Source organism: Alosa sapidissima, chromosome 3, assembly GCF_018492685.1.
Source record: "Alosa sapidissima isolate fAloSap1 chromosome 3, fAloSap1.pri, whole genome shotgun sequence".
In the NCBI taxonomy this organism is placed as follows: domain Eukaryota; kingdom Metazoa; phylum Chordata; class Actinopteri; order Clupeiformes; family Clupeidae; genus Alosa; species Alosa sapidissima.
This window is the reverse complement of record NC_055959.1, coordinates 21457341-21485075: the sequence shown is the minus strand read 5'-3', so window position 1 is coordinate 21485075 and position 27735 is coordinate 21457341. Positions and strand designations below refer to the sequence as shown.

At 43.3% G+C, this 27735-nt stretch overlaps 1 protein-coding gene across 4 annotated transcripts in view; it reads right to left on the bottom strand.

The window, feature by feature from the left end:
- The window catches only part of LOC121706130 (protein shisa-6), a 52979-nt gene that overhangs the window by 4947 nt on the left and 20297 nt on the right, over positions 1-27735 (bottom strand). For 2 of the 4 annotated variants that reach the window (XM_042087611.1, XM_042087615.1), the window contains 3 exons: positions 4166-4243; positions 2786-2806; positions 1090-1242 (listed from right to left, as the gene is read on the bottom strand). In XM_042087611.1, coding sequence (XP_041943545.1) covers positions 1090-1242; positions 2786-2806; positions 4166-4243 — 252 coding nt within the window. The remainder of the gene's footprint in view (positions 1-1089; positions 1243-2785; positions 2807-4165; positions 4244-27735) is intronic. The other 2 variants (XM_042087613.1, XM_042087612.1) reach the window with 2 other exon arrangements.

Below are 27735 nucleotides of genomic sequence, written 5' to 3'. Positions count from 1 at the left end.
GCCCCTCAAGACTGCTGACCATGTCGTTTTTACCCCTGTCTTAGAGTGGTCTGTGCTTTTGCGTAGTTTCATCTCAAGGGCAGCGTGTGTGTGAGTTAGGGGTTGTCTGGGAAAAGAACATGTCAGTTTAATGTGGGCATTCACCTCCATGGCTGTGGCCAGATGGTTTCATGAGCGTGGAGCTCATTAATTTGTTGTGGCTGGCTATTCTCCAAAGACTGAAGTCTCTGCGGGACAGTCACACAGGTAACGTATACAGGATGTGAAGGTGCTTTTGCGTGATTCCCATAAGGATACAACAATCAGCTGGGATGATGGCAAGGTTTATAGGACAACCTTTTTAACGTTTTCCTAGTTTCTAGTGATAAAATAGCTAGGTGTGTCCCAGTAAGACATTTCCCTTTTCATTCATCATACTGTTGTATTTTCCTCATTTCAGTACAGTGTTTGTGTTGTAGTCTTTTACACACCCTCTTGAACATTACAGTAATGTAACAAACCACAGCAGGCATAATGCTGTACAAATGTGACTGCCAGCATGCGACAGGGAATCAGTTTCAGTGCGTGTAAGGTGGGAGATGATGTGCAAAAGATCTAGCATGTCACAGCCCTGTGATACTGACCACGTGAGAAGAACACAGATGTGAATTGTACAGACAAGGCTCAATCAGATGACAATTAGTCAACATTCAACAGGAATGTGGTCAAACTCCCATATCTGGAAACCACCATGAAAAGGCTTGTGCATGGAATTGAGTCACATATATGCGCTGCTTCAGTGAGCTGCTGGTCTCTGCGTGTGGGCGTGGGAGGCGGGGTTATCAGAGCATCGGTCCTCGTGCGTTTGTCTCGGTCGCTTGCGTCAGTGCATGCATACATCGTCACGATCCACAAGCCAGCTGCCAAGTGCCATGTGCAAGGAGGTAGAGAGTAGGGAATTGGGAAATGGGAAGGCGGGGGGGGGGGGGGGGGGGGCATCCGAATCATCCATTCCATCAGTAAACAGCAACAGAGATGCAGAGAGACGGGATTGGGGGGGGGGGGACGGTGGCTGCGGCACGCCGGTAATGCAATTTTAGAGGCACCTACTTAATTTCTTGAGAGAGGAGTATTTACTTAAGTCAGGCTTCATGGCCAGCTCGTAGGAGGGAGGCAGGTGGGCGAGGTTCTGGAAGGAGCGGGAGAAGGACAGGTCGTACGGCTCCGTCTGCGAGGTCAGGATGTTGTTCATCCGCGGCTTCTCTGTAGGAGACAGACAGGAGAAGAGAGGGGGAGGGGGTCGGAGACGAGCGAGAGGTGAGGGACACGTCCAGCAGGGGACACAGGAGCTGGAGCCAAAAGTCAGAGAGGGGGCTCGGTACCATCATTCCTTGAATTTCCCCTGGGGATCAATAAAGTATCTATCTATCTATCTATCTATCTATCTATCTATCTATCAGGAGTAAAACGTTCCAACTCATTGCAGATTGAACACACAACATTCTCAGCTGAGAAAAAACATTACATACACAATGCAAGGGAGCGTTGAAAACACTCCGTCACCACACAGAATTATAAAGTAGAGTTGCATTTTTGTGTGAGGAGTTGTCTCAGACAGATATGATAATAATGAAGGCGGGGTTGTAGAGCAGTGGGTAGAACTTTGTTATGGTGCAACTGAACACAGAATTGAGTGCATATTTGATGTGATGCAATGTTTGTAAAACTCTGTCTAGAGGGTGGCCACATCAGAGCAGAGAATATAAAAGACACCAACTGCCTGCATCCTTGGTACACCTCTTGCTCACTACTTCTGTTGTTTGTCTCTTTGTTTACTTGTAATGACTCGCTGCCCCCTAACCACTCGCCCATATAGTTGTCTCCTCTCCTCTTTCTCTCTTACTCTTTCCAATTACAAACATTCTCTAGCCACTCAAAGTCTCTCTTCTGTCCACCTTACCACATCTCTCTCCTCTTTTTTCTCTCTTTCTCATTCTCTCCATCTCTGTCTTTCTCTCCCACTTGTTCTACCTCTGTTACTCTCCAGCTACCTTTGTCACCTTTTCTGTCCCTTTCTCTCTGTCTCTCTCTTTCTCTCTCTCTCTCCATTTCTCTCTCCTCCCTGTGCTCTTTCTTAGGCCCCCAAGTGTGCTGGTGTGAATGTGGAACGTGAGTTGGTGTCCAACAGCAGCTGTGGTGGTGGCAGAGGAGGCTGCGGCAGCAGAAGGAGGAGGATGAGGAGGAGGGTGGAGGCACAAGGCCGCTGACGGGGACCAGGCCACTAGCGGCCTGCTCTGGCAAAAATAGGACTGGGTGACAACTGCGGCACAAAGGACAGAGCGCAGGGACACACATAACACCATGTGGCACTGACTTCAAGCACTCAGACAGGCGGAGAGGGGAGTGGAGTGGGGGAGAGAGAGAGAGAGAGAGAAAGAGAGAGGGAGAGAGAGAAGAAGAGGTACATCAGTGATAGAAGAGAAAAAGGTGTGAGAAGGAAAGAAAGAAAGAGTGCAAAGGACAAAGGGGGAGATGAGATAACATTGGAAAAGAGAAGTGCTGTGAGGAACACAATCCCCCCGAAGGTGAACAGAACAGACCATAAAGAAAGGAGGAATATAAAAACATCATGCAGGGCTGTTACTGATGTCAAACCTGGTGCATTCAGTCTGAGCAAAGAGGAGAGTTGTCCTCTCCCCTGCCTCGACCCCAGTCGCCTACTGTGGGACACCACCACTGAACTCCAACAAACAGCAAGAGAGAAGGGAATACACATGTACAGCCAGTGCATATGTGTATTACTTACCGTAGCGCTCTATTCTGTGGGCTAACAAATCCAAGTGAGAAAAGAAAATATCAATGACAAGACTGTTTTTTTTTTTTTTTTTTTTTTAAAGCAACAACATAAACTGTGGTTGGCCTTCAATAATAAAATAAAATTGACATATGACAAATAAATGCAAAGTCATATGTTCACACAGACAAGGCATTGCATCAAAAGACTGAAACTAAAGACACTAGAAGTTCAAATGAGTACAGCAACATTCTTCACTTTGCTGTAATTGGTTGTTCTCCCCCCATGCAAATAGAAATAGTGTGGAGGCATTGATTTCCTTCAGACCAATTACATTATGTTCTCTCGGAGTGGATGGCAACAGTCAGACACAAAGTCAAAAATAAGTTTTGTAGCTAATCCCATTTAGCCTCCCATTTAGTGTGGAAAACTCATAGGGTGCAATAAAACGTAATTGAGCTTTTTCAATAACCCGAATGAGCAGTATAGATAGCATTATTGTACATTCTTCTCTTTGGACTTAAAAGCCTCTATTCCATTTACTTATCTCAGCTTTTCATTTCCTGTCAGTATAGCAGTTTGGGCAAATCTCCTCCCAAACATCTATAATCACTTCTGAGTAGCAATGAGAGCATTGTTTCACTTACTGTCAATTTTGTAAGTTAGCCAAATGCACTCTTTAGAAATGGCTTCGCTGTTACTGGACACGACTGAATTGGCGTAAAAGCAGCCGGTTTTATATTTATAATATAATTTTTAGAAATACTTATAATTAACATCTAACTAGACAAAGAGAACAGCGGGTTCCTCAAAATATCACTGACCTCCAAAGAAGTGGAGAAAAATAATATTTAGGTTATCTGTGTTATTTACTTATTACACATAATAAGGATGTATTACAAGGCCACTAACTTGTGCCATCTTCACATGAATTGTCATGGTCCAAGGAGGTGCCAAGGTGGACCAGGCTGACCACCCCAAGAAAACATAAAAAAGGCTTTCACAGTTCAACATGCTTGCCAAGGCCTAATGGGTGTGGGTGTGTGTGTGTGTGTGTGTGTGTGTGTGTGTGTGTGTGTGTGTGTGTGTGTGTGTGTGTGTGTGTGTGTGTGTGTGTGTGTGTGTGTGTGTGGGTGGGTGTGGGTGGGTGTGGGTGGGTGTGGGTGTGTGTGCAAAGGTCTACTGCTGGTGCTGGGATGGTTGTGGATGATAGGCCAGATCTGGAAAATATTGGGCCCTTGTCCATAATAATGGCTTTCTTGGATGCTAGGAAGTCTTTTGTCAGTGCCAACTGTGCTGGTAAAGTCTTAACATGCATTTATAGTAGTTACACTGCTAGTTTTCAACCAAAACCACAGCTGAAAGGAAGAGAAAGTATGTAAGTGCCCTTACCGATTTTGGGAGTGTGCGGAGTGTGCGGAGTGTGCGCTGTGAGATCTAGGTGACTCCCGAAGTCGTGTTGGTGGTTATCTGGTGGAGAGAGAGATAAATAATTGGCATTAAATTCTGGGCTTTCATTGGTAATGACTAGTGTGAAGCAGTCCTCCTGTACTTAGATCAAGGTAGCAGGTTAGACGGAATCATGCTGTGTAGAAACATGTGAATCCGGCAGTGTGCTTCAAAGTGAATGAGACCATCTGCAAAATGAGCGGAAGTTGTTCAGGTGGATGTAGAACAGTGGTGAGACATGCAGTATTTAGAGCCATTACATCACATATTCCTTCAGTCTTCCATGATCTCTAGAGGTTAAAAAACCCTCTCTGTGAAGAAACACTGATCATCCTCTTATGGTAGCGCCATCGGGTCAGTGATGAAATGAGGACGTATGTCCCTAATTAGCAGGTCTCTGAGTCTAGTATATGTAGCAAGGAACGGATGTTATCACCGAGCACATAAGAGCAGCATACTATATGACTCTTTTTGAGCTCGATCAGAGATGATCCCATAGAGCCGTCATCATCATTACCCTGGGCTCTTTGATGGCATGCTCTGATGCAGGGAAAACAACAAAAGAGGGGGGGAAAGATGGAGGGAGCGTGAATTAACGCTCATTTATGATGCTTTCATCATACACTCCAGGCACGCGGTCTGGTCAGCAGGTCTGAGAGAGGGACACCGCATAGGGCCCTCCATGTTCTTCCAATGTTTCCCGAGCCAATGATGACTGTAGAAGCGCACCTGCAGATTCTGCGGCGCCACAATCATGGTGCAAGGTATCTATTTTGTTTCCAAAAGCTCTGAAATGCATCTGTTTATCTAATTACATCAAAACAGGCAACGCATGTTTTATCAAATATTCATTCCATGCGTGTTTGTTCCAGTGATGGAACAAACACGCATGGAATGAATATTTGATAACTCCACATTTGCATTTAAACAAGACAATGAATTATTTGATTAGTGCAATAAATGCATAAAAACGATGACTAACTAGCAATTTGGTGAGACACAAACTCTGGAGTTCTTAATGTTGAGCAGCAGGAGACAGGCTTTTTTTGCATGCCAGTGGTTTCATAATTTAATAACAAAAGAAGTTTCAGCAACACACACACACACACACACACACACACACACACACACACACACACACACACACACGCACACACACACACACAAACACACACACACACACAGACACACACAGTTCTACAACAGAGAAAAACCAACAGAAGTGCTCTCCAGATGAGAAACATATCAACGCAATCAGGACTAAGATGGCGAGCAGTGGCAGCAGAAAAAAAAGAAATGATTCATTCATAGCAAAGTCTTGTCAAGGCCCCTTTTTTCCAGTGGTGATGTCAACAGATGAAACTGCCTCAAAGACAAACACCTCTGATTAGAACCACAGATGACTAGCAATGCGGCCCAATTAGACAGCCTTGAAATGGCAACGTACGCTAGAACCTCAACATTGTGACCCACACAGGGCACAAGCAGGGATGCCAGAATAGTCAGTTTTGGCACTGTTTGCATTGCCCTGCTCAATCAGCCTGCTTTGATGAAGGGACCAATTAGATGTTCCCAAGATGCTGAGGATAAATGAACTTGTTTTTGAGCTCGGCTGGGAAACAACTCGACAGATTCAGAAAAAAAAGAGAATAGGGTTGTCCCCCAGTGAGCTAGATGTAACATCTTAAATTGTTCTTGGGAAAGCAAGCAATATCTTGTAGGGACAGGGTTATTGGATTTGAAACAATTCTGCGTGGGATATAAGTGAAAAATTGCTGAAAATATTGTTTTTTACAGGTTCCTGTTTGTCAAATGAGTAAACCAAGCTGTTGTCCAACAATGTGAAACACATGAACACCAAAACATAGCCTATCACTAGAGTCTACAATCAAACTCACTTACATCCCCACACCACACAAAACTCTCCACCACAGACACATGCACAAACAACCCTCAATTAACTTGCTGCTCAATATTCATTATTACTTTAATACATTATTATAAAAGAATTTGCAGACGTGACTACTTCTCACTACCGTGTTTACCAGCCCAGTCCCCCTGCACCCTCCTTGCACATGCAGACGCGCACGCACACGCACACACACACACACTGTTAAAACTAAACATGGTGAAGCAGCTTTTAGCTGCTATGCGGCTCAGCTCTGGAGCCAACTTTCGGATGACATCAAAAAGGCCCCAACTGTAGCCAGTTTTAAATCTAGACTTAAGACCAAACTGTTCTCAGATGCTTTCTGCTAACTGCGCCGAGTTACAAATTCTGAATCTGCCTGATAATTATTCTACCTTGTCTTTTATTACTTTTTTAATACTTTTGCCTTTGTTTTTGCTTACTAATTATTCTTTATTTTTAAATGATTTTACCTTGTGTTTTATGTTCTCTTTTTATTATGATCTTTACCTTTTGAACTATTCTTTGACTATATTGCCCTTCTATGCTTTTATTTGTTATTATTGTTTGGTTTTGTTTATGTAAAGCACATTAAATGACCTCTGTGTATGAAATGCGCTATATTAAAACTTGACTTGACTTGACACACACACACACACACACACACACACACACACACACACACACACACACACACACACACGCCCAATAGGCCCACCCACAGTCACTTAATAGGGTTACAAAATGTAGCAGATACAGATACCGCTAGTTAGCCCACTTGGGTATTAGGAATTCATTACAGCTAACGAAAAGGCTGTAGACGAAACGCTTGCTGACACAGCTGCATCAGCACCTGGGACACAATGGGGTCTCAATGGATTTTTCTGTGGCAAAACAAATTCCAAAGGTGAGAAAAAAATGTAAACAGCAAGGGATGTGACCAGATGAATGGAGCTGACTGAATGCAGAATATGACATGTTGGTGATGAGACAGTTTCCTAAGGTGACATTTCTAACCACAAAGCTACATGTTTATTCATATGGAGCTCATGAAATCATATAAATCACTATAATCTACAGCACATATTTGTGATATAGCCTGTGACCCAAATGTTGGTTTTCTTTTAATCAAAACTTGTGAATGTGAAATGAAAATCTGATGGTAAGTAAAGTGTTTCGGACAGTTTACTGATTGCAGTGACCTTGATTAGCATCTGCTGAATTCAAAGCTATTTTCGCTGGGTTATTTTCACTGACATTTGGGTCATTAAATGTTCCTGCCGTTGTCAGTGATGGACGGTCTGACAGCCATGCCCTGAAATTTAAGTAGCCTAGGCACCAAAATATTGGACTAAAAAACTCTTGTTATTGTTCATTGGCCATTTCCGTGGCACAACATAACTGGGGTCATTGATCCTCCTTCCACATCTTCTCAGTTTCCAAATCATTCCTGTTCCTCCTTTGCCATTAGAGCCACAGATACTGTCATTGATTGTGGTTAGACTTGTGATGAGAGTCTCATTATCAGAGTCTTATAAGCCATTCACTACTAACTATATGAGTTAACACATTATTAACTGTGACCATGAAGTCAGTTTCACGTAAAGCTTTGTAATAGAGTGCCTGATTTTTTTTACTTGTGTCATTTAGTTAAAGTGGCAAATCACTGAAGTTCAGGAAATTAAGAAATACAGATCCAGAGAATTGCAGTCAGGTCCATACCCCCCAGCATGTAGTACCAAAATTAAGTAATTTGTATTTAGATATATGCTAAAATAATAATACAAAACACTTTCACATGTAGAGTTACTTACAGACACCCCTTAATGATGCAACAAAAACGAGGAAACACTTTAAAAACATGATCAATCAATTTTACATACAATTTCAGGGTAATTTTTTAACAGAACAGGTCATTCACCACATCCTCCTTGTGTCGGCTGATTATGGCTGTTGTGGAGGTCTTCCTCTGCGACATGGCCTTGCTAGCAAGGATGAACACAGATTTAACTGATGTCTCCTTCAATTCCAAAGAAGTAACATCACTCAAAGCTGCGTTTATCCTGGCCTATTAGGGCTTCTTTGTGATGGCACATGGTGCATAGGCGTTTGGAGAGCCTAGATTGCGTCGCTTCCAAGTGAGGGAGTCCTGTATAATGGAATATTCCCCAGCATAACACATGACACATAAAAACACCACAAAAGCACATACAAATATATAACACTGCATTCATTCAGTTTCTGAAGCACCAGTATTTTCCAGCTCTACAAATGGTATACATGTAATATTATAGTTTGCTCTAAATACATTTACACAACTTCTGTTTTGACACCACATATCAAAATCTCGCACCACTGATTTAATAAGAAGGTGTTGATGAAACAGATGATGTTGTTACATTTGGTTAGGTACAAATGGAAAACACCAAAGGTATCATAGAAGGCTAATCATTATTTATATTTCACTCAAAAATTGCTCCATATTTTCTGCTGTGGTGTGAATAATTACTTTAACAAATTATATGTGCAAAAAGGGAGGGTGTGATGAACTGGCTTAACGAAGGAGAAATGTCAGCCTTTCTGCAGATGCGATAAAGGGGAAAATTACAACTCAGACGTGCTAATGACTTTGCCATTGTGGATTTAAGGGTTGATTGACACTTGGCTGCAAGTCTGGGGAAGCTTCGTCTAAACATTTCGCACCATTTGTTCTATGTTCAGTGGCTGATTGCATTTTTGTTCCTAATTTTCTTTGAAAGAAAAAAAAGACATGAAATGAGCCTTCCCTCCTATACCCCCGGATTACACTGCATCAGATGTTAATTTCAGACCATAGACAATACAATACAATGCACCAGGCCATTACATGTGATATACCTGTAGATTTAGAGTATCAAAGAAGAGATATAAATAGCTGGAAAGACCCCATTTACACCTATTTATACACCTGCATTTCTATTCTGCTTCTGCCAAACAATGTTACAGATCCAGGGTGCATGACTGCATCCTGAGCTTGTATGGATGAAAATAGCAATTGTCCTTGTCTCTGCTGTCTGACTCAGTTATAAAGTGTGGTGATTACAGATGTGCCTTGCATAATGTGTGCTGAGAATAAACCACCACACTAATGCACTGCTAGCGCTCATTTAGCGATATGTGCTTGATTTCCTGTGAGGTTCATTACTTCTTTAGACCCATTGCTGACTGAATGCTGACAAATATCAACATTGCCAGCAGTATTCTTCCATGATGCTCTAAATAGGGAATATGAGCAGAACGGCTCCTCCAGCATTAATGAAGTCATTCCCAAGTGACTAACATTTGGAGTCATCTGATCTTCCTTGTATGTCGCTTTATAATGTATGGTGATACCAAGGGGATTGATTTTATACCTAAGGTATTGCACATGCTGGTAAGCATCTGAATCCATCACTATGGATCACAGCTTTAGTTACATACACTTCAGCCAAAGAGTGAGTCAGTGTCTTCTCCTCTCATCTAGATCCTGCTACTGCGATTAATCCGGTATCTGTGCAGTGACTCAATTTTGGGGAAATCTGTCAGCTTGGAATAATATGACTATCAAAAAATGGTTAATACAAAATTACTTAAATTCTGCAAATACAAACATTTAAGGAAGTATCAGTCACATATGTTTACAATTCACTTTAGGATTAAAATTATGTGATTTGATAACACTATGTCATAAGAATATTGAGCCTCTTTACCACAAAAAACAAAGTTCAGAAGCAAGAGCTCTGCAGCCCCACGGAGGATTTAACCTACTTAGCAGCATTAACTTTGAATCACCTTGAAGCACCATGATGAAGAAGTCAGGTAATAATTAGTCATCCGCTCCTTGGAAGTCACATAATTACCAGGTGTTATTTTAGTGATGTGTTGAAAAAGAATAGGATGCTTTATTTCAGAGTCTATGCAGTGCACACTACTTTCACTCTGATCCTAATGCTCTCATGCTGTATCAGGGAGATCTTTGAATCATGCCAGCTATCCACTGGGAAAAGTTAATGGTGCTTTGCCACTATCCGGTAAAACCCTGGAGTCATTCAATGGAAGTTGTCCACAGTTATAGGGCCATAACTATAGACACAGTTCATAAAAATACCATCAGGGGAAAACTTCCTGCCAAAAGGTCCCAATAAAAACCCTTTCATGTGATAATATAATCCCTTCTGAAAATATAATACTGCATAACTATTGTTCACGTACATGAAAAAGAGTAGACAAGCACTTGTTTACTACTTTGAGACCTTCTCATTTCATCCCAGTGAAATCTCCACTAATCACAACATTCGTCAACCAAGGTGAAAGTTGAGACAAGCTATTGTCTAGTTAGCTTTAGCAGGAAGAGGACTGATGGCCTACACCACTCATCTGGATTTATTAGTTTAGCTTTGAAGGTCTTGTGCATTCCATAGATGTATTGTGTGTAAAGATGTGTAATAGCCTGACAGTCTTTGTGTGTTCAGGGGTATTAACAAATAAAACATCAGAAGAACCAAAATATTATTCTACTTAGGCCACAGTACATCACTGTGAGAAGCAGCACCTGCCTAAATTAAGACTAATGTCCCTAAAATGATGATAGGTCTACACAGGCTATGACACCATTTATTTTATTTGTGTTTTTTTATGTAAAAGCAATTAATGTAAGTTGGCCAATCAAAGAATGTTTAAAACTGCATGTCTGCATAAATGGCTGTTGCTGTTGCGTAGCACTCCGTCATTTGTGCAGCCCTTCTGACGAATGTATGCTGATTTACATTATGCTATCACGTCCTGCAGCTGCAGGGCAGAACAGGCAGCCCGAGCCTGAATCCACAGCCGCAGCCTGAACCAAGGAAGGCAGACAGATGAGAGGAATGACAGAGGGTGGAGGAGGGTGGGGGGTTGGGCAATGGCACCGCCGCTGCCAGGAAAGCAGAGGTATGGGTGCTATTGATTAGCTGTCTAAGCCGGCGTCTTTGCTCATAATGACGAGCGTCCCTCTAAGTATCTCGAATAAACACGGCCAGGGCAGGCAGACACTCCAGGGCTTGGGGAAGGCAAGGCATTAATTACACGAGGCGGGCTAGGAGGGTCGTTTTGTGTGGGGGGGGGGGGGGAATGAGCAGCGGGCTTGACTTTCATTAGCATGCTGAGGGAAATAATTGGCTCTCTGTGTTCTTCTTCTTTTTCTTCTAATTCTTTGTCTTTTTCTTCTTCATCCACTTCTTCGACGTTGCCATGGCAGTGCTTGCAGACAGGAGTGGTTCTTCATATGTGGTTCAGGTTGTCCTTGGGGGATTTCGTGGCACGAGCAGTCTCTCAGCACGCCAGTTTCAGATCTCTGTGGCCACTCACACATGTAGAGATGTTGCCACTCTGCTGTGTGTGTGTGTGTGTGTGTGTGTATGCGTAGCAAGGTAATAACTAGAGAGCAATTATGGTAACAGCAACAAATGGGGCTGTAAAATAAATATTTCCTGTGGGAATCTTTGCGTGGGTGACCAGCTTTCTCTCCAGCTCAGCACTACAGAAGCAGACCCAGCCCCCCCCCCCCCCCCACCACACACACACAGCAACAGCTCTCCCTGGCCCACAGGAGGATTATGTTGAGGAGCGAGGACTAATTAAACACAACCAGCTGAGCAGAGGAAAACAAATCCAGCTTGGATTTGCTGCATTTACATTAATTCCAACTGTTTTTTCAATACATCAATATCTCAGTAAAAAAAATTGGAGGAGACAGCTGCCAAGCAAGGATGGGATACAAGATCTGGAACATGGGTTTTACTGCAACCCCTTGGGAGTCAGGCAGGTGTCAAATAGATCCTAATAATATTATGAGGTAGTTCAGTGTGTATTTCTTTCGGGGGTGAAAGAATTAAGACTGTTGTTTTCACAGGTGTTTGCCTGTGAGAGTCCTCCAGGTGTGTTGGTAGATCAGGTGGATGAGGATGAGAAGGGGTATTTCACGAGGCTGAAGTATGATACCCGTAGATCTGTAACCAGGTTCTGTTACCATTGCCCTTACTGTGTGACACATTCAGACCATCGCAGTGAGAGTGAGAGTGCACATTCAGTCTGCTGATAGGCACCACAAAAACTCCTCGTAGTACTATTACCACAGACAGTTAGGCACAGTTGGTGTGAAAACGAGTGTGATATTAGTTCTTCTCAGACGAAGGGATGGAAGAAACAGAGGATGAGAGGAGTGAAAATGACACGGAGGGGGTGAAGAGAGAAGGGTCACGGCGACCGCTGACGGCTTCGCTCACGCGGGACCAAAACAATTATGGCAAGACGTCATCTGCACACACCACGCCAGTCTCCAGGAGTCTTCTTCAATTCACATCCAATCAAACACATCATCCCCCGCAAAGATAAAGTGTTTAAAGTCACGAGGGTAAAGACAAACACAGCTAGCCAAGCACTGTCTGCCAGATTCATGAGATAGCAGTGGCATCATGTTGACCTTTCCAGAATGTTCGCTGGTTCTTTGCCAGGGCTGAATGAGTGCAGCAGCACCTGTGATAAATCAGTATACCAAAGGTTAGGGAAATATCTCTTCATGGCTTTTTTCTTAATGATTACTCTTCCTTTTTTTTTTCTTTCTTTCCATCCTTCTTTGTTCCATGAAAGCACACCACAGGGGTGTAAATGGTCTCTCTCTCTTTCTCTCTCCCTCCCTCTCTCTTTCTCTCTCTCTTTCTCTCTCCCTCCCTCTCTCTTTCTCTCTCTCTTTCCTTTTCTCTCTCTCCATATCTCTGACTCAATTTAATGAATGGTTGATGGTATATCTCTTCTCTGCACAAAACAAATAAGCTATTGTTTAAACATTGAAATGATGACCTGACAACATTTTGTTTTAATTTTCAGTGTCATTTTGCTGTTCCAAAAACTCTTTTCTGTCTCTCCCCTTAATCTTCATTTTCTTTCTCCGTCAGTCCTTCCCTCTCTACTCTTTTAATTAGTCACAGGATGAGGCCGTTCTGCCGCCCCCTCGAGGGCCTTGCACAGTTTGGGGAGGTGAACAGAAACGTGTATGGGACAGACACTGGGAGCTCTGAGGAAGCTCAGTCCAGAGAATGTGGATGCAGGCTTGATTCACACAGTCTATGGCCATGAAAAAGAGATCTCTATGGCGGGCTGGTCAAGCAGACATGTCTATGGCCAGGTGAGAGGCAGCACGTCTTTATTAGTTTGTGCCCAATGTAGTTATCATCTTCCTGTCCAGCGTGCACGCTGTCTAAATGGCAAATCTACTTGCGTACCCAGGGCTGTGTCAGTGAAAAAACAAGCCATGGTCAAGTGCACTGTAAGTGTCTTCTTTGGCTACCCGCTGCTCATCAAAACTGACCCATCATGTCTGATAAGTTATAACTAAAACAAAGGAAGCTTTTATATGATACTCAGGGAGTAGCAGGCTTCTTAAGAGACCACTACAAGTGAAAAAGCAAAGTTTCTCTGTAATCTCACTGAATGTTTAGATGTAGTTTTTTTGCCCATTTAAGGAGCATTACCTGTTTCACAGGCTTCAAACACACATCAGGCCACATACAGGTATAACTTCACATGAAATGCGAAATAAGAATAAACATTCACTGTCTAATGGGAAAGTCTACAGGCCTACTGCATTTGATGCTTAGCTATTTCAAATAAAACTGTAAGATTAGCGAGTGGGAACTCATAAACTGCCACGTATGAAATGTGTGCCACAGAAAACCATCAGCCCCAGATGTGACTTTTCCAATATACAGCGCATGGTCGGTATAAGACAATGATGCAGGGGCCAGACGATGTACTGACAAGCACCCCAGACAAACTATTCATCTGAGTCACAGAGGAGAAATAACGCCTTTCAGCAAGACATGTGTTTTGCAGCTCGTTTCACCCGTACAGATGACACATAAGCAATTTAGATGACAGGGGGACACAAACACAAAAAAGGTAATTATAAAATGCCGTCACAAACTAGTGTATTTGTATAGGAGCTATCACCCCTCTGTACTTGCATGCGAGATAATAGGCTCCTTTATAAGCATGCCAGACACATCACCATCTCTGACTCCATTTAAAAAGCATTAGCAGATTAACGAGAATCTTGGCCTGAAAACATTACAGACGCGTCATTCATTGCCCAATGGCACTGAGAAATATAATCAGGGGGTCATCCCATCCCTCAGCGAGGCCGTTTAAAAGGGGGAAGTGAGGTGTCTGCACATCGAAGCACTGAGTAAATCAAGAAGCACAAACAGTCAAGGACAGAGGGGAGGAGGAACCATTTCAACTCAATTCACACTAATGAAAATAAGGCCTATTTCTTTGTTCTGCAAAAGCAACTGGGTATGAATGTACCACCAATGCCAAACTTGCTCTCGAAGAAGAAAGAATAATACTGAATGTGAACATCTTACTTTGGCAATGCACCACTAGTGAAAATACAAAACAAACACATCTCTTCACAGCTCAAACATTATTTTATGTCTGCATTTAAAGGCTGTTTCCAAATATAAATCAACCAAACTGCAATAATGAAAAAAAAAAACACATCTATTTGCTCCTGCACTTCTCAATGGGCTTTCATGGCATGGAGCCATGAAAGCCTAAATCATAGGAAAGAATGCTATAACCTCGTCAAGCTCTTCGCTTGAGTTCAATTGTCTAAATTCTACCTCAGGGCCTCCCTTTTTTCTTCAGTGTGTAGTTCTTAAAGCCCAAATTCCACCCCAGCTGGGACATCATGATCCAAAAACAATAGAACAGAACATGGCCCTGTGTAAAGCTGAGATGTCTTCTCGACTCTTTCCCTTCAGTTCGGAGGTAAAAAGGCTGCACTTGAGAATGACACCAACTGCAGTTTAGAGGGCACATTAACCCGTCTGGGAAGTCTTAAAATACCCCCTTAACTAGGGCAGCTTCTGAAGAGTTTGGGTCGGTTAGCACTGAGCACACTAACAGCGAGAAAGAGAAAGAGAGAGAGAGAGAGAGAGAGAGAGAGAGAGAGAGAGGAGTGAATAAAGGGCCAAGACATATAAAAGAAGGGAGAAGGAAAAGGAAATAAATTACAAGTAGAGGAGGCTTGGAGAAAATGACAGTTGGATGATAAAGGGGAAGAATGGAGTTGTGAATGAAAGAAGCTGAGAACAGTGAAAGAGAAAATAAGAGCAGAGAGAGAGTGTGTAAGAGAGAGAAACAGAGAAAGAGAGAGGGAGAGAAAGAGAGAGAAAGAGTTCCATGGAGAAGCACTTGCATAACAGAAGGTGTGAGGCTATTAGGGTCAGGCATGAAGGACATATTTCACCTCCTTCCCATCAGAGTCCTGAAGGATCCCGGGTCCATAGGATTCATTTCATTCCATCCACCAGCATTTACATGCAGGAAGCCCTTAGACCAGTCAAATAACGGGCTGTTTTAAGATGTTGGGAGTTCTAACTTCACTAACCATCAATTTAATTAACAAGCACAACCGAGAATTACGCTCACACTGTTAAAGAGCGGGAAAATGGGCACCTTGTCAGTTCTGCCACACGCACCAGGTTTTCTTTTGTCCACCCATCCACACCTGATAACGGAGGCCCGTAATGAATATGGTGTGAAAGGTAAAGGCTAAGTATAAATTGTGGCGTGTGTGTGTGCAACACAGTGAGTATTTGTCACCATTAACTGATATTTCGTGACTGCCATAAGACAAATGGGCCCCTCGGGGCAAATGCGGGAAGTCTGTTCTAATCTAATGTGAATCATGAAGCTCAGGCTACATAGCCAATGGCCCTTGGTAATAGCTTGCATTACATGTTGCAATATTCTGTGGACTCGTTCTTGCTGGCTTCGACAATGAGCTTGCTTTCGTTCACTTATTCCTGGCCCTTGAAAGTTGACAGGCGTTCATTCGTCTATTTGCCACCAATGGTGATGGTAATCAATGCGAGACACTATATATGTGCCACATAGGCATAAGGAATAAGTATGGAGTATGGTATTGGCGGCAATACTGAATAGTGGAGAAATTTGTTCAGGGTTGGTACTAAGCTCTAAATTACCATTATAGTACATGGACATGAGATATTTCTAAATATTTAATGGACAAAATGTGAAACTAGAAAAAAAAATCTGTTGCGGAAAATATATGGCACATCTCATAGCTGATCATATTACAGGCTAAAGAGCCTTGATAAACTCAATAGCAATAATATGGAAATATGTTCAACACCAGATAGGAACACCGGATTGAACAGTTAAAAGGAAGACCCACCACACATGTTGGGTCCGTGCGTGATCTTGTGCGAGGTTTTTCTAAAATACATTTTCTAAAAAAAGGATATCAAACTGATCAAACTGATGCCAAACTCCAAAGACATGTTCATTCATTGTCACTCTTGTGTTGACTGAATGTCAGCTCCCTCCCTTTTTTTCCTAGTTGAGGGACAAATGAAAAGATCCATGTGAAAGAAGCACCCTCTATTTATTCAGGGCAAGTTACTATGGAAACCTTGCACACAACTTAACCTGAGATTAGAGCAAAGATATTGAAACCGCTGGTGCAGGGCCGACCTGTGATCTAACAGTTAAGTTTAGGCCAAATGAATTCCTTCCTTCCCAGAGCATCACATGCCTGCACACTGCAGATTTTCACTCTCAGGTGCAGCTTTTCTCTTCCCATCAGTCCATTAGGAGGCCTAAACCCAATTCCCTACATCCACCCAGGCACCATGTCCAAATCTCAGCGCACTTTGACGTTGATTTCATTTGAAAACCCAGATTATGCAAGTTTGTGCATATATATTTTCCCCTCTGGCCTGGCCGAGACTAATTCAAATAAGTGGCAAAACGGAAAGGTCAGGAAGTGCAAAGTAAAGTCCACGATGACTTGAATCCCATGTCTTTAAATTAAAGCCAGAGTGGCAGCTTCTATTTGAGGAAATGGCTGGCTGGCGTTCCAAGTGATCTATGGCAGAGGCTTTTCATCCGGACGCCAAACACATATTTGTCAGTTTTAATTCGCAGGCCGCGCTATCGGCTGAACTTTGGGTCTGGAGAGAAATTCTGATGACGCCCTTCATTTGCATCATTAGAAGGATATCTATCACACAGGGAACGCATGTCATGGAGGAACTGAATGCTTATTTATGTCTATACCTTCTGTGCTGGTATGTTACCAGACATTAACGAGGCAGCCTCTGATTCCCGCAAAAGGTTACTGATATTTAAATTGGCTGAATTTGACTAAATGTGTAATGGATTAAATTTACAAACTAAATCCTCCCAACACAAGACGTATTCATGTAAACAGCGCTCTTAACCTATTAAAATCAAAATAAGTCAAACACTCCTAATTTGAGTGTATTATGTGAGAAGAGGCTTAAAGAGAAACTTCCACAGGGAAGACCTGGCATCTGTCTGTCTGCTTGTTTGTGTAAATTAAACAAACTCGAAACTCTTAAGAACTGGAGAAAGTATTCAAGTCTCTCAATCATGTACCATAGTCGTTTTTCAACATTTCTTTCGGGGAGATACAATTAAGTAAGAAGCTTAAAACTAGAGTGTGTAGATTTTGTTGAAGATTAAAACATAAATACACTACTATGCACCTTCCCATGAGTAGAATATCAAAGTCTTGAATACAGACTATTCTAATCCAATGTTGTCTTAAAATCCTTACTCCAATGGACATACTGAAAATGATTCTGTTTTTGAACTACTCTTTAGTGCTAACGAGAGCCTGTGTGTGTGTTTTGCCTGTGTGAAAGGCCCAGGGAGACATTTGCTATGAGAATGTATGTTTGCAGTGGAACAGGCAGTACAGCCAGCCATTAAGTCATACAATACACCTTTGTTAAGAGAGACTGGGTCAGGTGTTAAGTAAACAAACCTCAGAGTAAATATCATTTTCTCTTTGTCACAGTATATTCTTTCTCTCTCTCTCTCTCTCTCTCTTTCTCTCTATTATGTTTTGTATTGCCAGTTTCCTCCACTTGATATTTTTTCTTTGCCGTTGACATTTTTATTGGCCCCATCACAATTAGCCGCGAGTCAAGAAAACACTGTACCAATGACAACAATACATCTACATTCACCATCTGCTTGGATATGTGTGAATTATTTCCCCCCTTGCCTTTGATTTGAGTAATACTGATACTTGACCTAGCTATGCTGTCTGTGCGTCACTAGATAATATTGAAACACATTTAACAGAGCTCAGTCACACAGCCATATAAAGAGCATGCAACTGAACTCCCCTCACGAGGAGGCTGAGGTCATCTCACAAAAGAGAAAAAGGAATCCAACAACTGTATGAATTGAGATTGCTATTTTAAAGTTGACTATTGCAACATTCTGCAACTACGGGCCATTCTGCAGCTCAGTACATGGACTGTGGAACATTAAATATGACATGTGGGGAGTCCACGACCTCGGGGCATATTTATCACTGAAGAATGCCCTGATTCCATTATTAGCACCCAAAGAACTTCCCCCAGAATTAGCTGCTTTCACATCATTGATGACACTGACCCTGCCGTCGGCTATATGAGGACCACAATGAGTTTTGCCGCCGCACATTAGCCGAGCTAATGAAATTCCCTCCGCTCTCACAAATTTTGGGTGAGAAATGATCTGTGAAGGTCAAAATGATTAAAGGATTTATTTAGCATTGTGAAAGGCTAGGGAGGGCTTTCTAAGGCAACGAGGTAGACTGGGACGACAGCAAACCACACCGGAGGTGCCACTACTGGTGCAGGTTATGTGAAATGAGCTATTATTGACAAATCCCATTCACTTTTAGTTCCCTTTTCTCCACTGCGGCATGATCTGGAAGAGCTAAACGTCCAGCACTTTAGCAGAATCCCTGCCGGGGGGGGGGCTGAATAACCATTCGAAGAAATGTACTTTCAAAAGTCCATTCAGTCATGATTCATCGACAGTGTTGGTTTCACTTCACTTCCTTTCTCTCTTTCCCACTCTCTCTCTGTCTCTCTCCTTCTCTTAGACACACACACACACACACACACACACACACACACACACACAGCTAATTGCACCGTGCTCCTATGAAAAGTTTTCTCCCTTCGAGCGACCCGTTTTTTTCGCCAACAATTGAGATTAATCACTTGGGCGTAAGTGCGGTTTGTGTGGAATGTGCACCTTGGGATGATTCCCCCGTTCTCCTTCCCATTCCGTTTCTCCCTTCTGCCCCGCAAGCCTGACAATTATCTGTGCTTAAGATCCAGCGCGAAGGCGGCCAGCTGCACCATCAGCAGAGCGTGGGCACCAGGGGGGCAAATTTCACCTCTCGGAGAAGAGCCAGGGATGGGGAGGGGGGCATACACACTGGGCGGGGTGGGAGCTGAGTACCAGGAGAGGAGTGGGTGGGTGGATGTGGGGTTGTTTGGGGTGGAGGTAAAATTATCTTTTTTTGTGGCAATGGTAACCTGGGATTAACCAGACCCCTGTTTGCAGCCTTATCATTCCCAGGGAAGGAAACCTGCAGTGAGGATGATGGTCGATCATCACTTTTGTTGTTTCTTCATGCCCTCATTACCAGTTCAGTAATTACACACTCATGACCACATGCACACAAACAAATACTCACACCCACACAAACATCAGAATCCCTCAGAGGGAAGCAGGAAATAAAGTAATAAGCACACACAATCTCTCTCTCTCTTTCTCTCTCTTTCTCTCTCTTTCTCACACACACACACACACACACACACACGGATATAAACAATACACAGTCAACTGGCCATAAAGAGCCAATATCACCAATCGGGTTAGTGGAGGTGTGTGGGATGACGGAGTGTTGTAATATAGGTACAGGGCTCTCTGTCTGCCTGCCTGCCTGTTTATAGGGGCAGTCGTGATGATGAAGCGGCTATGGATGGTGTGAGGGTGGAGGTGCAGTACACTAGTGTGGAGCTCTGGTGGGAGACTAAGGGGCTCGGAGAGAGGGTGGGATTCGATTACTACACCTTGTGGAAAGTGCTGATGCCTTTAAATGACGCCATGTTCTTTTTACAGCCAGGCATTTCTCAAATGTTTCATCTTCTCTCAGCCACTGCTACACGATTTAATTGAGCTTTTATGATACCCTGGCCAAACCCTGCATAGCAGGAATGGTACTGAAAAAAGAGGTGAGATACAGTAAAGAGACCTAACGTTGGACGAAGAAAGAGAGAGGGAGAGAGAGAGAGAGAAAGGGAGAGAAAAAATAAACAGAGAAAATAAATCAGAATCTAGTAAAAGCATGTGTTTTTTCCCACTTGTGTCTTTGTTTTGTTCCATCATCCGATAGCCTTTTCACAGCTAGGTTAGGCACACACACACACACACACACACACACACACACACACACACACACACACACACACACACACACAAACAAACACACACACACACAAACACACACACACACACACACACATGCCTCAGGTCACTACATCAGTAGGCTTGCTCTGACTAGTGATTGTGTCAGCCTTGTTGGCTTTACCTTCCTCCACCAGGTCCGTGGGGTGATATTATCACCTTGCCCTTTCACTGGTTCTCAGGAGCACCACAATGGGAGGAAAAAGGAGAGTGAATCAACCACTTAGTTCAGCCCTGAGCCTTCAGCAGGAGTCAAGCAGAGCAGCCACACATCTCTGTGAGTCTGGGACGGTCTACACCCCAGTATCTGTCTGCCTGTTTGTCTGTCTATCCATCCATCCATTCATTCATCTTTCCATCCATTCATCCATGCATCCCGTGTGCTTTCATACTTATCAGAGAGCCAGATTATAGATGATAAAGGGGGTGTAGGTGTCCAATCTGAACCCAGTAGTACCTGTTTAGGGGCCCGTGGTGAGCCTGCCTGCCTGGGGTAATGAAGTGATTACTATGCATCTCTGGGAGATGGGAAGGAACAAAGCTTAAAGGCTTACATGTATTAACTGATTAAGAAGGGCAGCTGCCATGCCCTTTACCACATGACTGGCTGTGCTAATGTTTGTGAAGGTTGCAGTGTTTGTGAACTGCACTCGTGCACGCTCCAGTCAAACTATTCTAATTAAATACCGTTGCATGCCAGTGGACATAAACAAATATTTCCATCTAAGTAATGAAAGGCCCTGTGTCAGTGGTGCTCATAGCACTCGGTAAACACAGTAAGATTGTAAAGATGATTCATTCAGTACTTCAAAAATGTTAAAGCCTGGATGATTAGACAATTTTCTTGTTGCAGTTGTTGATAAACAAATAAATGAAATTGAAAATGCAAGAAATTATGAGATATACTTCAAAGTATTAATCATGATGTGGAATGAAGGACTCCTTGGGCGGTCATGGGTTGAGCGGTGTTTACAATCAATTTGGCTTTGGTAAATTTGAACCTCTAAGGCTACAGTACATTGTGATTATTAGAGGCCCAAGCAGTAAAGTTATGCCTCTGTGCCTGCGACAGCGAAACACTATGTTTTCAGGTTGTCCGTCTGTCCGTCTCAATCTCGTCAACGTGATATTTCAAGAATGCCCCAAGGTCCACAACAACACCTTTGTTACGTCACTCGTTGTAGCCAGATATGAACTAGCTGATAAGCCATCAGTCAGTAAAATTGTTTGTTTTGACACTTTATTAGCATACCTGTTTTGACTGATGTTTTGCAGACACGGATCTTTTTCAAAACCGAGTTAATAAGTATTTCTCTGTTTCCTCTTTGGCCAACACTCTGACCTGATGCTGCTGCTGGACTGACTAAGTGACAACCCGTCACATATCCTGTAAGATTACTTTGCATTGCTACTGAGATTTGACGTGACGAATCAATTGAAATGGCTTGCAACCGCTGGCAACATCTTGCAACGTTTAATTCACACCACTGCAACTCATCTCTTCTACGATTCCGTCTCACTGTGAATCTTTGGTGTGAATTGACCTGATAAATTGATTTGATTTTGGAGGTCATAGGTCAAAGTTCAAGGCCACATGTATGTCCCTTTCTTGAGCAAGAGCAACTGATTAGATTCTCTTGAACTCCTTCCTTTACGTACATTGCCACAAATGCATGTCTACCAGAAATTCACGGCTGCTCGTGCACAGCATACTACCACAATATATGCTATTGTAAATAGCCAATCCTCATGAAACTTCACAGGTTCATTCATAGTGACATAGAAACTATGCATCAAGTATGACACAAATTTGCCACATGGGTCACTGTAATATCCATGTTTTTGGCTCATATCTCAGGAACTGTGTTAGATTGCACAATTTCTTTTTCCCATTTCATCCCAAAACATTTCTTTTCCCATTTCATTGCCTGTAAACTTCTGAATCAAACACCCATTGTTTTTCCATTCCCTCCCTACAATTCTACCGTAATTTTCAAAAAACCCAAAACTGAAATTAAAATATACTCTTCAGAAGTAAATTCATCCAGAATTGGTATACAACATCTACACACCAAAACAAAGTAACACAAATTACTTTCTCCGATTTTTCCTGCTTGAACCCCAATAATCACAGATTGTCGTTATATTTGATTAATTGATGTGGTATAGCACTATCATGGATTTCATGGAATCTTTACCAATGTGGTTTACTGCTGCAGATCCAACTCTGTTACTCTCCATAGCCTTTTGAGAATAGCACCAGGCTACAAGAAGTATTAAGACAACTCCTCCACTCTTCAATCTCCAGCCAAGCACAGCAGAAACTTCTATTCTCATAGACTCAACTCACTATCACACAGCGACAGCAAACCATCCCAGCCTGACACTGAGTATTTGCCTAAGCTCTTGACAGGCAGCTGGGCAGCATTTTGTACAGCAGTGGGACACTAATGGACACTTTTTTTTTCTTTTCTTTTTCACAGAGCCACTTCACAAATGTGGGGCAGCACAGATTGTATCCGTGGGGCCTGTGACTGCATGGTGAACCGTTCGTTGTGGGACGCGGAGAGCTCTGAGCGATGAGCACTTGCGATGGCACGCTCTCCACGCCACGTGCCTGCTGCCCGCTCCACGCCCGAGTGGCCATGCAGATCTGACCACTTAGGCAGCTGACCGCAAACACATCTACTGTGTCTGAATCTGCTGCAGTGGACCAGTATGGACTAGTCAAAGGAACTGGCCAAAGCTGGCAGTGGTAATATGGCATTGACAGAACAGCCATACTGTGCATAACCTCTAGAGTTATGTGACAGTGACTGTTTGCAGTCCTTTCAATTTGTAGTGGTAGATTCTTTAGTCTTTTTCTCTAGCATGGATTAATAGTGTTCACATCACAAATCAAGTCACTAGCATGTGCCACACTGTGACAGGTTTCACACTTTTCATGGTTAAAAAACAACCGACGCCTGCTCCTCTGTGTATGTGATGGTACACAAAACAGTTACTGTACTGTTTGCCTTGCAACTGGAAGTCCTTGCAGCCTAAGTAAGTATGCAGCTCCATCTGAAGGAATTCAAAGGCATGTTATACCAAACAATGACCTAGTTTCTGTCTCTGTGGTTATGCACTGGTCAGAAACTAATGCTCACATACACATGCGCCTACTCACACACACACACACACACACACACACACACACACACACACACACACACACTTTAAGGCACATGCACAATGATGTAGGCACATGCGCGCACACACCTTTTCAGAGTGGATGCCGGTCCCGGCCCCCGGATCACAAGTTCAATTAATTTCACAGTTGGCGTCTGAGCTGTTGTCTATGGCCGCAGGAGGGGAGGGAATGAGCATTGGCCCCACGGCTCTGACTTCCCCCCCTGCAGAGCCCCCCCTCTCCCATCGCCCCCTCGGGCCAGATCTGCTCCCGTATGCACGCAGGAACCAGGACCCGAGGAACCAAGGAGCATTATTCAGTAGCGCAACAAGACCTGGCAGAGCTCGCCGGGATTATCGCATGAGAGTAGGCACCTGCAGAACACGACATTAACCAAACCACTTATCTCTCCCCCGTCTTGGATTCCGCACGGGTGCAAACAAATTAAGCCTCGGTGTGGCACGAGGATGTTTGTAAACATCCAAAATAAAAACCTAATCAAACACAGCAGAACATGCCTGTGCTCCAAATGACGCATACAAAATGACAGAATAATTAAATATCATTAAATATCAACATTATCACTATAATTGCTGAGTAATTCTACAATTACATTAAACATTTTTTTTTCACGTAGAACCAAATGCCAGAAGGGGTCTGCTGTTTCAGTGCACAACATGTTTGCCTTTAGATATCTTCCTGGAATTCCTGTACTTCTTACTGCTAACAGTGATAGTAACAGAAAAAGAGCTTCTCTCAGACCTTCACATTACCCTGGCCAGCTTCCTCTTACAGTTAGATATAAATAGGGTGAAAACAGAGAGGAAGGCAATTTTGGCAAAACAATGCAAGTAAGGGTTGTAGTTTGGCTGTGTGGCTGTAAGCAGCAGATTCAGCGAGTGTATGTGGCATTAGGGTTTGTGTAAGAATATTCTTACACAAACATACAAAGTGAGAGACAGAGAGACGGTGGCAAACTCACAATAAAAGACCTACCCCACATTGTTGAGGCTTTCAAAGCATGCAACATTTAGCGAGCAGAAGAATCTCACGATGAAAAGCATGTCTAAGCATAAACACAACGTCTGAATGAATCTTCACAAAAATGAATGTTCAACATCTGAATGAATTTTGCTCACTCCCAGTCCCTACCATTCTGTCTCTCTCTCTCTTTGTTTCATGATGAAGTTTCACACTGATTGACTGTTTCATCTGTTTTGCATTTTCTCTGCCTCTTTTTGTGTGTGTGTGTGTGTGTGTGTGTATGTGTGTGTGTGTACGTGTCTGTGTACAGGAGAATATGTATTTCTATACTTTTTATTCCTGAAGAACTAGCCTAGATTTGCCTCTGTCCTTCATGTGTGCATGTCTGTCTTTCTACACACTCCCTGGCTTCAGGCACCGTCTTGTGCATCTTCACTTGTGATTCTTCACATTGCTTGTCCTTTTTCCTTCTCTCTTTCTCTCTCTGTCTCCCTGTCAATCACTCCCTCTGCCCCCCCCCCACCTCACACTCTCTATTTCTCTAAATCCCCCTCTCATATTATCTCTCTTTCTCTGTGTCTATTCTTGTTCCTCAGCATCAGACTCCTGACTTTTTTTCAGGACAACCCACACAGGACAGTGCTGATAACAGGGCTGCCACTCCTCCCATCACTCTCTCTCTCACACAGAGAGAGAGATAGAGAGAGAGAAGGAGAAAGAGAGAGAGGGAGAAAGAGAGAGAAACATGTTGCTTCTCTCTCATTCTTTCATTTAGCTGTACATGCACTCAGGCTTTTCCTCACGCACACAAGCTACCTGAACTACCATGCCACCACATACATAGAGACAGCATTTGCTCTGTGTATTTCAATCTCTTGGACTGACTTGCTCTGGAAAAACCCTGTTACATTCAGTCTTTCTAACTCACAAGTGCTTTACTGTGTATGTGTGTTGGTGGTGGTAGTGTGTGTCGGTGTGCGCATAAATTAGTACTACCACACCTAATGAACTGTACTCTGCGAGCACCATCCATAAACACTAGTGCAGTAACTATCCTCATCATCATCATCACCATCATCATCGCCATCATCATCATCCCACAGATCAGATCAGCTGTGACTCGTCGCCTCTCACGGCATTTCGGTGGCGGGGCTGCAATTACGCCCCATTTGGGCCGGCAGCTCAGGAGAGCCGCATCCGGATCCACATCAGTGGCTGCTATTACCCCGGAGAGAAGGGCAAGAGGTTCGGCATGAACACCCCAAGCACAGCACACCCACCCGGACGCCTGCGAATCAAGGCTGGCTTTTGTCCGCCCATTGCTTCCTATGCGTGTGAAATGTGCGTCAATGGTGATGTGAGTGTGTGTGTGTGCATGTGTGTGTCTGTGTGTTTGTGGTGTATAATGTGATCTTCACACATGTCATGGTTGCTTTGAGACCAAAATGGCAGCAAATTACACCACTAGACCCGCTGGCACTCCTCAAAGTCGTTACCATGAAGTTAAAAAGTCCAGATAGTTTAAATGGCACCTGCTTCATTCGCTTAATTCACAATTGGAAACTAAGAGGGTCACTAGCCCTGCTTACAGGAAGTCGGATGCACCCTGTAGGATAATAATGCCAAACCAGTCAACCCAAAGCCATTATGTCCATAATTTCAGTCTTTTCCTGAGGGGGACCTAAGCTCTCACTCTGGCAATCTAACAATAAGCCTGCAATCGTTAGAAAGCCACAGCTGGAACCTACAGCTCCGTTATAAAGAAAACAACAGTTCATCTTCGGTATCTTCAAATACACCACAGTATTACATGTTAGCATCAGGATCCTCGACCTGGCAACAAGATCTAACAAGTGATCCAGAAAGCTCCACTGATGTAGTGAGCAATATGATTTGTTTTTGAACCTCTTCCTCATCTCCTCTGGCTTTTGCAGACTGTCCTGTAACATCTGTGCCAGAGCGCAGCCATTCATCTACCAGGCCAGAGGTCATCGCCAGCGGCCATGTTGAGCCCCTGTGCTCTGCTGCTGTCCCATCTGTTGGAGCGGGCAGTGAGGTGTGGGCCCCGCTTGCCCACTGGCCTTGTTGCCAACGTGCTGACAGGAGCCTCTCCGTGTTTTACACTGATCCGTCCTTGCTCCCATCCAATCAGCACATACAGACAAACACACACACACACACATACACACCAACCTATGCCCACACAGACACACACAGCCACACACTACTCTTGTAATAGATATTGGCACGCAGGCTTCAGATAAGGCTAATCAACACCTCAACTGGATTGGTCCTGTCATAGCGAGAGTGCTTTATCCTTATTATTTTCAATTTGCACACAGACTGGTGAGGATGGACGCCCTCCCTCCCTCCCTCCCTGTGGGGGTTCCTCAGTGTCAGAGATGAATAGGGACAGACAGAGAAGTGACTGCTACCTGACTCCTCTGTGATTCTGACAAACCTCGCTGCTGTGTCTCTCAATGTCAAACGGACAAAGCGCTGTGTGTACTTGAAGTCAAATGCAGGTCTCTTAAAGTGTTCAATTTTCTCTTTCGGTTCAGTGTGGACAAAGCAGGGGATGTTGGGCCCATTCTTTGAGTTCAGAGTTGCGTTCTCTGGACTCAAAAGCCAACATTTATTATCCAAGCGCCACTTTCAATGCTAAAGCGAGAAATTAAATAATAAAAAAGACTGTTTTCATTTTGCTGTCACAATATTAAAACAATGAATAATTCATGCGTGTTATTAATGAACTTCTGGAGCATTCTAACATGATGTGGACACTGACAGAACCCTCTAAAATAAATAATGCAAAAGATACGCTGTGAATTAGCATGTGAGTGTGTGTGAGGGTGCCGCGTGTATGTGTTTGTGTGTGTCTGTGGAACTTTTCCAATATTATATGGATGTACTGTGTATGATCCATGATTCTTATAACTGCACATATAAACCAGCAACCACACGTGCACACACGCACGCATACACACACACACATTATTTCTAATCAGTTGAATCATGCTATAACCACAAGCAGCCTGACAGTGTCCCATTTTGGTCTATCAAAGTGTTTGAACGAGTGCA